Source organism: Rhamphochromis sp. 'chilingali', assembly GCF_963969265.1.
Source record: "Rhamphochromis sp. 'chilingali' genome assembly, chromosome: 5".
Taxonomy (NCBI): domain Eukaryota; kingdom Metazoa; phylum Chordata; class Actinopteri; order Cichliformes; family Cichlidae; genus Rhamphochromis; species Rhamphochromis sp. 'chilingali'.
In genome coordinates, this window is record NC_137932.1 from 9772207 (window position 1) to 9787342 (window position 15136).

Genomic DNA, 15136 nt, shown 5'->3' on the forward strand with positions numbered 1-15136 from the left:
TACTAATCCTAAAGCCATCAGTGTGCCAGTTGCATTTTAACTTTTCCAAAAAACCCACGGCACTTGGGCCTTTCACAGGGTAATGCAGCAAAATAAATAAAAGATAAGGATTTGTACAAGTCTGCAGTGATCGAAAACTTGATCTCGTAGGTGAATATACTTGAGGATGTTGGTAATCAATCGCATATAACATGTTTTTGGTGTTTTTGATTAATTTTCACAGAAAACAAAATCTGTATGTTTGGTAAAATCCTTAAAAGTATCCTATGGAGCCCATGGAACTGTTGCGGAAGGCATCACCAATAACATTACAAAGAGATGAAATTGATATTGAGCAGAATTGAGTTCAGTTTGTTGGCGTTATGCAAATGTTTCCCTGTTGAAGTAGAAAAGTCATAAAAGAAAAGCCTGATGTTTTCAAGCAGTATTTTCTGTGGGAGAAAAAAACTGCACCAGAGTGCTGGTGTTATTTTGGTCCCTGTAACTTTGCAGTTAAATAGTTACACACATAAGTTTTAACACATTTGTTGATGTTGTTGAAGTTTTGCAGAGGTGAATTCTGATAAAGAAATCCAAACAAGCCAGCAACCAAGTGTCTTCAATAAATAACACATGTTAAATTCCTACATGCCAATGTTGTCATGCATATGCCATGTGGAATTAAACAGTCAGATTTTATCATACTCATTTGCAGGGTGATTTCCACACTTATATAATGGATTTGACATTTTATGTTTTTGAAAATAGAAAAACCACTTAAAAAACACCTTGTACAATCATTAAACGCAGTATTCACAACATGTGAACTAATTCTGATGCTTTATCTTTTTATAATACGTATGGTTGGTCAAGGTTAAAAACGCATGTTTTTATTGTTGTATTTGTTGTAACTTTTGCTGCCATGATGGCCAGTTCTCTCTTGAAATGGAATTTAAATCTCAATGAGACTTTCACCTGGATAAATAAAGGATAATAAATTGCTTAAAAGTAAAGGACCTTCAAAACGGTTGATATAGTAATAAAAGCAATGCAATCAGTTAAAATGACAAAGCATGCATTAAATATGCGCCTCATGATCTCAGGACCCTCAAAATTCAGACATTACATTTTTTTAGTGAAATGGCAAACATAGTTCACAATCTCATGCTAGAGAAGATGATCTGAACAAGTTCCCGATGCCTTATATTAAATAATTTACCTCTTGTCATCTATAAAGTTAAGCAGTAAAAAGATGCTCTCTCAGTCTCTTTTAGGTGATATACTAACATTATAAGAGCTATTGTTCAGTCTAACAGAAATGACTCCTTCAGAGATTAACAAACAATCCTGAAATTAATAATTAAATAGTGGAGTTCGAGCAATTTGCTGTTGCTAACCAAATATCCTTTTTATTTTAATGTTTTGTTTTTTTTTAATTTGTTTATTTTGCTTTAAAGGCCAGCTAACTACACAGTGATGTTACAGCAGGGAACCTCATTCATGATGATTTCATGTTTGGTAACGAAAGATCTCTACACACTAAAGCCTTTTCACAAGTAGTACTACTGCAATCTAAGAATCAAGAACCTTTGTTCTTTGTAAATTTAGTTATAGGTTTATCAGTGTGTGTGGAATTGAATTGATTTGAAAAAATTACATGTGAAATGTGTTCCAATCACATGATCATTAGCAAACTTCTCTCTCTAGATTCAGTAGCGCTCTGACTGTTGTTAAATGAAGTTTGTGTTCACCAAAGCAGAGCACAGTTGTCCATTTTTAAGCCGGTAACAGAAAACAAAAGACTCAGTGTGAACACGTCTCACCTTGCAATCAAATTAAATTAAACTCTGTGCATGCCATTGTTAGTAGTTACTGTATGTCTTTACCAAGTATTGTACCAAGTTTCACCCTACAGTTGTGCTTGTTTTTGTGTCTTATAACCTCTGATAAACCAGTTTCCTGTCTTTTCAGCCAACCCCTTTCCCTACTTTCTCCACCCTTCCCTTTTCCCCCTGTATCACCCTGATGTTTAACCATTGCAGTGTTTCTTTATGTAATATAGGGCTACATTCCAAAAAGCAAATGGGAGATGGACACATCAGAGGCAAAACTTGGTAGGTATTTATTTTTTAATGATGATTCAGTCTTGCCTTTGTCATATAGAGCCTTCTGCATCATTAAAATGTGTTTTAAGTGTCATGTAGCGAGATCTGTGAAGTCGTGTGTGTATGTTTTGTGTTCTTTTTTCTGTTCCTATTGTGAACTTTGTTTGATTGATGCGATTCTTTTGCATTTTGATTGAGTCACTGGTGGACTTGGTCAAGTTACTGGTCTAATGCTTTGTTGCTGATGAAAAGCAATAATAGTTTCAACTGGTTTCTATATCCCACTAAAGACCAACCAACAGCCAAACCTCATCATTATTAAAACTGCATATAGGGGATACAGCAAATAAAAAAATATTTTAAAAATCTTTTGGGGGGGGGGGGGTTAAACGGGTGTTTTAGCTTTATATCTACATATAATTCTTTAGGAGCGTACAATTTTGGTGCTCTGAAGGGATTTATTCAGAAAAAGTTTGAGTCAAAGCTTCTTTTGGCTGCTCCTTTATTGATGAGGGGTCACCACAGTGAGTAGCTACCTAATGTTTAATTTGTTTAATCTCCCAAAGGGATTTGAGTCTCCTCCCAGCATTGAACTGGGGATCTTTTGCGCCTGTTAGTACATTAGAGTACACTGTAAACCATAAACCAGTTTATGAATTATGCTTATAGAGAGAGAAAAATGATTTGATAGGACTTGTACAGCTGTTCTTCATTTAGTTGAGCAGGTGTTTTGTTAGATGAGGCTTATGGTGTTATAATCAATAACAGCACAGTACCTCCAGGCTGATCAGATCTAGTACAAACCGCTATTTATGTTGTTAGCATGTCAACAGGAAACAGTCAGTTACTGAATGAGACATGGGCTGCAGTTTCTGTAAGAACACCAGGAAAGCGCCTTAAGTTGTTTCTATTGTGACTGTAAATTTAAAAAATAAAAATAAAAAAAAAAAGGTTAAATTTTAAATAAAGACCTCATTTCTCTTTAAGTTAAAAAGACACATTATAGACTAATTCTTTGTATAAAAAAGATCAGGTCCTGGATCATCGTTTTATGGAGCAATGATAAAACAGATGTTACTAGTTGTCTCATAATTTTATTTTATTTTTTGATAAATGAGTGATACCTTGTTGAGGTTTTATGTTGTTTTTATGGGGGAGTAGAGGTAAACTGAACGGTAATCTTCAATTTAAACAGACAAGTTGGATGGTCTGGGGAGTGGCGGGAAGAGGAAGCGTGAAGGCGAACATATGGCAGGCCTCGAAGACTACCTACAGCTGCCAGATGACTATGCCACACGCATGTCCGAACCTGGAAAGAAGAGGGTAAAATTTGACCTGACCATCTATGAGTGCATTTGTTTGTTAGTGAGGAAAAACCAAAAGTTCAAGGTTGTTTTTTCCTTACCATTTCTAAGAATGCATTGATACAACAGCTAGCAAATCAGCAAATATGACCTTTATCAATATCAGAGGCTGATATGTATATTTATGTCAGGTGTGAGCTGGCTACATGTTTAAACATGCATTTAAACAGTGAACGTCAGTTCACTATTAATTAAAAAAGAAATATAACAGAAAACTGAATTATTTTTAGCATTTATTTCACAGTTGGTGTGTCCCTAGTAGTTTCTATGATACTGAATGTTCAAAGATGTTACTGAATTATCTGAAATCATTTACCCATTTCTTGTTCATAACATGATATCCTGGGTTTCTCCCTGGTTTTTTTGTTTGTTTTGTTTGTTTTCCAAAGGTTCGATGGGCTGATCTTGAAGAGCAAAAGGATGCAGATCGAAAGCGTGCTATCGGTTTCGTGGTGGGTCAAACGGACTGGGAGAAAATAACAGACGAGAGTGGCCAGCTGGCACAAAGAGCTCTCAACCGTACCAAGTATTTCTAAGAAGATAATCTTACACTTTTTTTGGTTTCAGTGAAAGGTTCGTATTTTTCCTATTCATATTGTTCAGGTTGTTAGAAAAATTGTAGATGATGTTTGTGGCTATTAAGTCATAATATTCTACAATTTAAAATATTTTAATCAGAATGTTTAATGACTCAAATGAGAAGTTTGAGGGAACGTCTTTTGTATCAGTAATATTGGAAAATATACTGAGAGAAACATTTGGTCAATCAGCCAGCCATTTTCCCGAAAAAGATTCGACTTACCATTTCCAAAGTAATCTTATTGAGTTTGATCGGGAGCATACAGATTAAGAATGACTTATATGAGAATGCAGGTAACACTATTATCTTCTGTATTTAACAGTAGTTAACAGAATGCCATAAAATACATGAAATTTCATTGTTTTAATGCAGTCCTTATTGTCACATAAAACAAATAAACTTGAGTGAAATTTAACCGTGAAATTACCAATATCATGCTTTTCTTTCTGCAGGTGCCCAGAATGTGAAAACTGCTGAAGCTTACTGGCGATGAAATTTTGATCAGGGTGATTTCACCAGCTGTTATCTGTTTCTTATTACATTCATTATTACATATATTAGAGGCTTTTATTTCTCTGGATATAAATCAAATCAATATGTAGTTTATAATTCTCTGATACGTCTAGTCTTGCATCCTATCATTATTCTTATGTTTGGGTTCTTTTGCTGTTTTATACTCTTCCTAATTCATGTACTGTATACCTGTAGCAATGTTTCTTGGTCCATCCATAGTTTTAAAAGGGACAATAAAAAACACAATCTAAACTTTCTGAGTCTTACTGAATTTATCAGGTGGGTTTTATGATCTACATATTTTGTATAAAATTGTATTTTGTTAGAAATTACCATGTAGATCAGTTGACCTACTTTTATTTTCACATGGCATTTTCTCACACAAAAGCTTTAACACTTTGGATTGCTTTACCCAGTGTCTTTACAACATCTTTAGAAATAGATGATGACCAGTTTGAAATTGGACTGTTGGCAGCATCTGTTGAAATGGTTTACAGTGCATCCCTAACCCTGAAACAAACAAAAAAACCAAACAAACCCAAATTGTCAAAATATGGAAGAACATTTTGTAAGGGAAAAATCAGTCCACTCTGGGTTTGGGGTTCTTAGATGTCCCGTTTTTAAAAAATTTCTGTTACTGTTTTTTGTTGGGGTTTTTTCTTTTTTCTTTTTTAATTATTAGAAAAACAAAACAAACAATTCTAATATTATTTTTTTGCACTCAAAGTCAAAATAAGATGTTGCCTGTACCACATTTTGATTACTATACCCTCACTGGCCACCTCATCCCTGTTACTAGTACTTGGTTGGGCTTCAATTTGCCTTCAGTTCGTGCACATTTTTTCAGCTGCACATCCATAGTGGAGTCTCCCGTTCTACCACTCCCATTCTGAAGGTGCTCTATTTGATTGAGATCTGGTGAATGTGGAGGTCATTTTAGTATAGTAAACGTGTCATGTTCCATAACCAGTGTGAGATGCTTTGAGCTGTTTACATGGTGCATTAGCCACCAACACACAATGGGTACACTTTGGTCATAAAGGGAAGGACAAGGTCAGTAACAGTACTCAGGTATGTCTGGCATATGAATAGTGCTCATTTAGTTCTAATAGCCCTTTTCCATAAGTACCTACTCAGAACAACTCAACATTTTTATTTATTTTTTTAGGGTTTGCCATTAGGTCATAGTACCTGGTATCAGGTACTTTTTTAGTACCTACTCAACTGGGGTTCCAAGCGATCTGAAAATGTGACATCAACACGCTGCATGCCATTGATTGGCTAGACAGGGACGTCACTTGATAAGTCATGAGAGAAACTCCTTCACGAAAATCAAACCCACCATTTTTGAAATCCAGCAACGATGGAAATGGCTACACAGAAACGACACTCAGAGTCTAACGAAAAGCCACAGACTGACTGCAGGTGTACCATTGTCTTGATGTCCACCTTTGTTGTGGCATTCCGTGTTGCATACAAATGGCGTTCAACCGAATTTGTATAATGATCGTACGCACATCAGACGGTACTCTGTTGTCATGGAAAACAAATTGTCAAGCTCCAACTTCTGACTCTACCATCCCAATGTCGCACCAGAAATCAAGGCTTATTGGACTCATTGGTCTTCTCCTTTCCAATTTAGGTGAGCCTATGTAGCATCAGTTTCCTTTTATTGACTTTAAGAAGTGCCACCCGATGTGGTCTTCTGCTGCTGTAGCCATTCTGCTTCAAGGTTCAATGTGTTGTGTGCTCAGAGATGTTTTTCTGCATTCCTTGGTTTTGACACATGGTTATTTGGGGTTACGTCATAAACCCTAGTGATGGTTATGTGTTAAAAACCCCAGTAGATCAGCAGTTTCTGTAGTACTCAGACCAGCCCAATTGGCATCAACAAACATGCCACATTTAAAATCCCACTTTTTCTCACTCACATTTTTGACTTCAGCAGGTTTGACCATTTCTACATGGCAATTAGCTGATTAGATATTTGCAATAATAAGCAGTTGAACAGTTGTACCTAGTAAAATGGCTTCTTAGTGTGAAATGTATAGTTTCCCAAACTATTTTGTTTTTTTTTTTGGCCCCTGTTTGCTGTTGAAATCAAGCACATCAGGATTTTATTTTTTATTTTTTTACAATAAATTTAATCTGGATTACCGACATTGTTACTGGAGTAACTGAAGGACACAACAAGGATCGACGGTTACAAACAGACAAATCACTTCTGATGAAGGATTAAATTGGCTTTGGACCATTGGTTGAAGTGTGCCATGTGGTAAATGAATGGATGGATCCAGGTGGTAAGTATGGAAGAAAGCAAGAAACTATTCCTTTTTGTATTAATCCTTTATTAATACTTTAACTGGTTCACTGACATTGTAATTGTAGAATTGAAATGGTTTGTGTTCTATATATTTTTGTCATTTTGTTTGTATGTACAGTAATAAGTTCTGTTCCATCAATATTAAAGATTTTGTAAATTCCTGGTTTGGAATTTATTTTGTGCTTTTTACAGAAAACAAATTGTGATCTGTGACTCGTTGTGTCAACAATAAAATATTTTTAATCATGTAAAATATGTATTGTTGCTATATAATATAGCAAAATACATGCATCTATCCAGCCAATGATGAAACAAAAACGATTGACAGATATATATACACCCCACTGCCATCAGTATGGCAGAATCTACATTACTTTTCAGATGGCCAATCTTTGTTTTTAATTTAATAATAATAATTTTAAAAAAGTATTTTTTTTTTTCCCCATGAAGAAATGAGTAAGTCCACATTGTGACCGGTCACTGTGGCACATGATCATGTCGTCTCCTGGTTCTTATACAGAGTGATGACTTTTGAATTCAGCTGGTACATCAGTGTCCAGTTTACAGATCACCTTGTAGATTGCCTTCTTCCAGGATGGATCACGATCTTTGCCCATTGAAATGGCAACGTAAAACTCTCTCAGTGTAATCTCAGCAACTTCCAGGAATCTGTCGGGCACCTGTGAATCCACACAAGAATTTCTTTAATGGGGGAGAGAGGGAATATCAGTCCTTTGCTGCCATTCTGTTCAGTCTGTCGTCGACAGATAGTGTGAATTGTATATGGCACTATATTTTAGATGTGACTCTAACCGAGAAAATTCAGGTAAGTAACAAATCAGGTCTTAGCACAGAGACTGAGAACAAAATTAAAGGAAGTGAAATGATCAAGAACAAATATTATTTTAGCAAGTTTCCCTGACACTGATTCAGCCTTGTCCCAAACTAAGGTTTATGGTCTGGGATCAGGATTAATCTATGTTTGGGAAACTGAACCAATGAGTATACAACTACCTGTGCTGTAATCAGCTTTTCTTATTTTGCAATGTGAACCTTTAAGTGTTTTAAACTACTGTCATGTAACAAAATAAAAGTGCATACACAAATTTTCCAAAATGGACCTGATAAGCAATGTTATGTTATTTAAAGATATGCAATTGTTAAATCTGGTGAAATTTCAAATGAGTACAGCGAGAATATAAGTGATTATAATAACGGTGGGGTTTGGTATGGATATTTTTTTTAACATTTAAAACATATGCACAAAGATTAAAATCTTATTTTGCACAAACTCATGAGAATATATTTGTGACGCCAAGAGTATTTGAACAACATGTCCAGAGTTTAAAGAAATGTATTTATTAGCAACAACACTCAATAAGTTCTATTGGTGGATTTAATGAACAGGTTTAGGATGTATGTATAACATCAGTTTTTCTTTTTCTAGCTGATGTACTTTATGTCACTAACAGCTGACACTAATATGTGAGATGGAATTGCAATACTTGCTGTGTAATTAGTGTTAACCATATATGGACTGTGCTAAATTATACAAAATTTCATTGTGCATAAAAAAAACCTCCCTATTCGAATGGCAGTTATTAGTTTTACAGGTTTACTCAGTCCAGTTGCACAGCTAGCACAAGTATGTCTAATGACGAATCATTTTTTTCCTTTTCTTAACCAATCTGTTTGACATACTTGTAGCTCCTCTTATGCTTGCCGTGCTGTCTTTGTCTTCTCCCACTCAAAGCACAATTTATAGGTTTAATTTCTCTGTTACTCATTTGGAAATTAGAGGAATACTCGTGTTAAAGCTTAAAACAATTTCAGTTCCTGGAAAACTAATGAATAAAAAATATAGATGAAAGTTCTTAGTTTTTAGTATTTGTATTTTAGTATATGTTTGTTTGGTAACATTGAAACAAACAATAACTAAACATTTTCAACAATTCCACTAAGCCTAACAACTCTGGTAATCACATGAAGGTGTAGATTTTATTAGGCTGATTCTGATTTCTATCAAATCATGCTGAAATTGTCTCAGCCTTTAAGATCTACACGGAAATGTGTTTTGATTTAAAAGTTGGACAATAAAGAAAAATAATGGTTTTTATTTGCAGAAGTGGGAAATCATGTTGCTTCATTAAAACTCATCACTGTTTTTAATGGTTTAAGTCATACTGAGCACATATAAATGACTACAATCTGCTATTTAATTACCAGTGATTTAAGCTTCTCAGTACAAACAGTCATCATCAGGACGTTTTAGTCCATTGTACTGATCAGCTCTGTTCACAGTGCTGACATTTACTCTGTATTAATAAATGTGCATTTTCAAAGCAAATCTTTATTTAATATATTACTAAGTGCCCTGACTTATTTTTTCTTCAGTAAAGCTTGTCACAGCTGCTTCATCGAAGTGCAACACTCACATCAATATAACATATTAAACCTTTCTTTATATGAACTCTATGAAATAATTTGTGTCATTTGACCTTTTATGATCTCTGTGCATTAACAGCTCAACATGGGCACATTATGAATTAGAAAAATAATCATCGTGACCGTCTGAGAGAAACCATAAGATCAGAATAGGTCAATTTCTGCTTTCTCTTCATCAGTAGTTACAAATTATTAGGTTGTTTACAGTTTTGCAAACTTAACATTAACTGGGTGAAACATAACGCTTAACATCTTACTCTCTTATCCTGTTTCACTGCAGTCAACTGTTCAATAAAGGAAAAAACACTATATTTGTACTATACATAGGTGAAAAAGACCTCTCCACATGGGGGTTAAATCAGACTGTAGAGAAAATTCTTACTTTGAAACATGCTTCTTGGGTTTTTTTTTTGTTTGGTTGTTTCTAATTATTGCGTATTTGCTGCAGTTTCACACAATTTGTACCATTTTCAGGTAAAGTTCACATTTTGGAAAGGTTAAATAAACATTTTACTCAACCCTTCAAAGCCTGAACGATTAAATAATTGCCAGAAATTTAATTTTTTTTTTTTTTTTTTACAAAATTCTGGGGTATTTAACGAATCTATTATTTATTTATTTTTAAACTGAATTTAAATATTAATTTGCGTATATTTTTGAGTTTTAATTTGTTTTGTATTTGCTTTTAATATTTTTATTGTTTTCCAATTTAATACTTAGAAAAGCTTTTTATTTTGTATTTTTAGCAAATAAAAAAATCTCATGTATTAAATATGAAACACCAGGCTTTAAGGGGTTAAAAAAGAAAGAATGAGAATTACGTAACATCTACACAATATTAGTCATAATAATGTAATGAATCTTGGTAAGCTCTATTCCTTTATTACTTTTTCTGAAACCGATACGGCGACATAAAAAAGAGGAGCTGCAGATACAGTGGACACAGTACAGTGTTTCTAAAATAAAGATGATGCATGGTCAAAAATGAGGCTATAAATTAAGGAATACCTGAGTGACACCTCACGACTCGCTTTTAGGAAGCAATCAGTGTGTTAGAGTAAAACAAGTCCTCAGTTGTTCCTCACCTGGAAGTCGCTGGCTTTGTTGTAGTGCCTGTTGAGAGCCCTGAAAAGTTCTGATTCTCTCCCCACAGTCAGACCCCTTACGTCTGCCACTCCTTCGATGAGAGCGTGTCGAGCAAACTTCTCCATCTGGATGTAGTAAAACTCCCTGAAGTTACTGAACCACTTGATGAGCTGAGAGGTGATGGAGCGCGTGAACTGAGGAGGAAAGAAAGGTAAGTGAGCTTGTCAAATGTGACAATGAACGTTGTTGTTTTCTGATTTGTATGTTTTACAGTGCACACTACAATATGTGAAGCAAATAAAATCACCCATGAAGCTATTTAACTGTCTTCTGTTTTTTTTTTTAACACACTGTGAATTATATGATGATGTCTTTGGTTTGTGGATTATGATGCTGAAAACGATGTAATAATAAATCCAAAGGTTACAGAGGACTCTTTGTATGTTTTCAGGTTGAGACTTTTCTCCCAAAATGGAAAGTAGCATCGCTGTTGCTCAAATGCAAAATGAAAGAAATTGTATAAATCTGTAAATTCAGCACATGTAACATGTTTTCTACTCTGTGAGAAGGACGATAACACGACGTGTGCAAGAATCCAACTTGCAAGCCATCTCTCACCTGTACATCATGGAAACACATCTTCAGCACAAGTGAACTCGGGTAGCGAGTGTAGAAAAACATAAGCTTTGCTTTCTTCAGATGGTTTGTGGTCAGACCCTCCTAAAATTCACCAGCGTTAAGGACGAAACGCAAAAACAAGATATTTTCTCTCCAAAACTGATTCATTTATAGCCAATATACGATGAAAATGTTGATTCCACAATGGGTAGGTTTATTGTCTTTTTCTTTAAAAGGGGTGGCTGGGAATCAGGAGGTCCAGCAGATCATTTACTAAGTAAATAAAGTTTATTTGTAAGTGCCTTTTAGGACAAAACCAGTCACAAAGTGTTTAAAAGAGGTATTAAAAACAGGGTCACCTACCGATTGGAAGGCCAGTGGTTCAATCCCTGGCTCATCAAGTCCACATGCCTCAGTGTCCTTTTTAACATACTGAACCCCAAATTAAATTGATGTGTTTCTGCTTGATAGAAAGTATTTAAATGAGACTTATAGTACTTACAGTAAAGACTTTAAAGACATCTGCGTGAGATGCTACAGTATTCAGATATATTGGAGGTGTTCTGTCATTGCTAAGTGCTACTTAAAGCCACAGGTTAACACAAGAAATTAGAAAGGATACATTCAGCATGTACAGGTTGCTTTTCACCAGGCTATCAGACTCTGTCTTCACATGACGGAGACCAGTGCTTTCCAAAATCACCGGATCTGCAGACACAGCGTGAGTCTGTGGGCTTCTCACAGATCTGGAATTGACCTTTGATCTCACTTTAACTGACTTCCAGCCTTCTTCTGAGTAACTGTCCTGTAGGCTCTTGAGAGCACGGTGATTCTTCTCTGATGCTTGAGATTCCTGCAGGGCAGAGTCAACGATGAGGAAATTTGGAGATTTTGGACGGTGGTGAGCTGGTAACCTGGATCTTTCCAGTTTGTGTTTTTGCACAACCAGAGACAGAGCTTCTGTTTGAACATCTGGGGTTTGCACCTCTGGAGTCCCACAACATGGAAGTCTCAACTTATCATCATCACTGCTCACCGATGGCTGAAGAGGCGTACCAGTCTCTACATTTTCCACTTCATATGGCGATGTCTGTAAAAGCGGCACACTTTTGAAAATGGAGTCAACGCTCTTGCTGACAACTCTGGACAACTCATACTTTAGAACATCTGCCATTAGCCTTATTCTGGCCGGTTTGGATTGGAAGTAGTTCATCAATTTAACCTTCTTCCATCCTTGATATTTTAGACTCGAACTGCTCTCAAACTCACTGTACAAATCTGTAAACGCATCACCAGATGTTTTGATGGAATCATGGGCTTCTCTCACTCCATCCAGGTGAGTAACCTTTGTTCTGAGCTGCCTGGGGTGCTGATGCTGGCTCTCCAGCTGCTTTCTTGTTACCTGGCTTTGAGCCGTGCTTTCCATGCGTTTCTGAAGGAAAAGTGCTTCTTGGATCTTTTCGTCATTGTGCGTGCAGTCAGTCTCTTTACGCTCCTTCGTTTTCACTTCTGTGTCGTACATATGAGTAGGGCTGGTCATACCTTTGATTATATTTTCTACTCTCGCACGCTTTGCTTGATGGCCTCTGTCCAGGTTCCAGTCATGGTGACCATAAGAAGTGGGTGCGGGAGACGGGTGTCTTCCCATGAATAAAGATCCACTGGTGCTGCCTCTGGATGAAGTAAGATCCAGTTGACTGGAATACATCAAACCAGCAACTGCACTGCTATAATGAGCACTATCTGGTAGTGTTTTCATGTTCTCACCTTCTCTGTGTAAGGTCAATGAAACGCCTGACGAATCTGAGTTTGATGGCATGAGGTCAGGCTGAAAAGAGGAGAGATGCTCTGCAGCACAGCCATCCAGGCAGATGTTGCTGGAGGAATACATGGCTTTGCTCCAAACACTCTGATTCATTCTGGTAGGGTTAAAAAGACAAAAGTAAAAAAAACCCCACTTATGAATAATAAAATGCATGCAAGTAATAGCAGGAAAGAGAACTTGGTACAGCTAGTGGAGACATCTTTCTCACATATACATGATATCCCTTTTTAGGTTGCAGGTTACCTCATTTTTAAAAAGTGTCTATTTAATTGAAATCAAACTAAATAAGTAAAAATACAAACAGATATTAAAGTATCATCAACATGGCATCCTTTTTACTCGATATGCAATATAAAACTTACCTGTCTTACAGCTCAGAGGAAGGGTGCAGGTCTGGGTCCTGGAGGAGGAAACTCGGTTATTTGTAGTGGTACAGCAGAGAGCGCTCCAGAAAGCAGGAGGTGTGTTCTAACATGTCAGCCTATCCCGTCCCCGTAACCTACCGCATTGTTAATAAACATATGAATCTTTGAAGGCTAGTAATGAATAAATTGTTACTTCTTTATGAGTGTATTCATTCATTGTGTCTGTTTTCTTGTTTCTCTAACACCGTGGTCTGCATGATGTGTTATCAATTATAAGTTGTTTTAGTATAGTATGCAGACATGGTACAGTCCTGTTAAATAAATTATTTTCATTATGTTATAATAAGAAAAGCTAAATTTATTTAATTTTAATGACAATATTTAAATGATTAAAGTTCATGGTGAGGCGAACTATGACCGGAGTGTGAGTAATATCCAGTCTGCTCCCACCGCCCGCTACGGTGGACCCCTCCAGTCCAGCCGCAGTGGTTCCTCCCATTCTTAGAGCTCTGCCGGGCTTCCGTACAGCCGCTTCAACCGCTGTCAGGACCAAGCAGACACTCCCCGGCCACGCTATGTTATCGCGATCTCCGCGTGTTTACCGGACGCTGTGCCGCTCCCTGTCAGCGGCTCGTCAGGTAGGCTGGGAAGAAATAGCCAAACGAGTCTGTGTTTTAAAAGCGCTTCGAGGAGTTACAACATGGCTAGCTTGTTAGCTCGTAAACGCAGGGCCTCGTCACCAGGGACAGACCTGCAGGCACACTGACTGAGAGGCAGCACAAGTTTGTGAAGAGGTCCCGCACACCCACCCGTTCACTGTCCCGCTAACTGTTTTGTTTCTTGGTAGTTTTGAAAGCCCAGCAGTTGCTGTACACTGCTATATGTGACAGGCACAGTCTGAAATAGGATGATGTTTGTGTGTAGAAATAGCCCGTGTCCGACGTGTGTGTAACAGATAGCATGGCTTTTCCTTCACAAGTCCAGCAGTGCGTGCAGATGCATGTGCTGAAATATGAGCTGGATGGTACTAAGTGTCTCCTCAGAGTTGAACTGTACTTCTCATGAGTGTGTTGTCAGTGAGTTCAGTCTGCAGAGCTGTGCTGATAATGGTTATCTTGGCTATCAACACAGCTCCTGGTTGAGCTGTGTTGGTTATCAGTTACTTGGAGTGCAGATTAAAGGCTGGCATTTTCCCTGAAGCCTCCAAAAAAAAAAAAAAAGTGTGGACTCCTCTTTAAGTCATGTTGGTGGCTTTGCGATGACACAGTTGTGCTGCATGCTTATTTTTTTTAATACTGCACACACATCAGCTGGATTTTTATAATAGGAATGCACAGATTTTTAGGCTCTCATTGACTTTTTTTAAATGATAGCGGGCTATGGGAAAATAAGTTTCCCAGCAGTTGGCACTAACAAATGTTTTATTTGTTGTGTTACAACATTTTTGTGTCTAAAGATGACATTAGGGCAGTTTAGTTCATGAGGTAATAAATACAGTAACAGAATAAACAAAACAAATAAACAAAAATTTGCCAAATGATTAATTTAAAAATACACGTGAGGCCAGAATTTCACAATCGGTACATCCCACGCTTACAAGTAGGGCTCTGATGAATTGTTGTTTTAATTAGTCAATCTAAGTTATAGTTAAAGGTACAGTGTGGGAAATTTCAACACTAGATGTCAGTAGATTGCAGTCAACTGAATTCTGTTTTTGTACTATGGTGTACAAATCGGTTTATTATGTATGTGGCTAGCCTCTAGCCATGTATATAAAACACTAGAAGGTGGAACAGTGACGTTTATCTCGTCCACTGTGGATAAAATGGCAAGGCATGTGTTTTTATTGCATTCATTCTACATTTATGACAAGGGATTCATTTCTTGGAAGACGTAATTACACACTAGTCACTGTATATTTATGAGTACAATA

General features: G+C 36.7%; 2 protein-coding genes across 3 annotated transcripts in view; one reads left to right on the plus strand and one right to left on the minus strand.

Annotated features, from left to right (window-relative positions):
- The window catches only part of ylpm1 (YLP motif containing 1), a 41415-nt gene that overhangs the window by 19072 nt on the left and 7207 nt on the right, over window positions 1–15136 (plus strand). Inside the window, exons 18-24 of the mRNA XM_080882788.1 lie at window positions 2042–2093; window positions 3280–3407; window positions 3838–3980; window positions 10463–10606; window positions 12310–12349; window positions 13212–13299; window positions 13633–13841. Coding sequence (XP_080738914.1) covers window positions 2042–2093; window positions 3280–3407; window positions 3838–3980; window positions 10463–10606; window positions 12310–12349; window positions 13212–13299; window positions 13633–13841 — 804 coding nt within the window. The remainder of the gene's footprint in view (window positions 1–2041; window positions 2094–3279; window positions 3408–3837; window positions 3981–10462; window positions 10607–12309; window positions 12350–13211; window positions 13300–13632; window positions 13842–15136) is intronic.
- LOC308397103 (uncharacterized protein) lies at window positions 4485–13715 on the minus strand. 2 transcript variants are annotated; one of them, XM_080882822.1, is made up of 6 exons: window positions 13342–13715; window positions 13201–13238; window positions 11636–12932; window positions 11014–11115; window positions 10395–10589; window positions 4485–7544 (listed from the first exon to the last, which is right to left on the minus strand). In XM_080882822.1, the coding sequence occupies exons 3-6, from the start codon at window positions 12929–12931 to the stop codon at window positions 7377–7379; spliced, it is 1761 nt and encodes a 586-aa protein (XP_080738948.1). In that variant the 5' UTR covers window position 12932; window positions 13201–13238; window positions 13342–13715; the 3' UTR covers window positions 4485–7376. The 2 variants fall into 2 exon arrangements, with proteins under 2 accessions (XP_080738948.1, XP_080738947.1); XM_080882821.1 differs by having other exon boundaries at window positions 11636–13715.

Coding starts and splice junctions, on each gene's coding strand:
- LOC308397103 (XM_080882821.1), bottom strand. CDS start 12,991: ATGCATTTTATTATTCATAAGTGGGGTTTTTTTTACTTTTGTCTTTTT. Junction 11,116..11,635: donor GCAACCTGTACATGCTGAAT/GTATCCTTTCTA, acceptor GGTGAATTTTAG/GAGGGTCTGACCACAAACCA. Junction 7,545..10,394: donor ACAAAGCCAGCGACTTCCAG/GTGAGGAACAAC, acceptor GTGGATTCACAG/GTGCCCGACAGATTCCTGGA.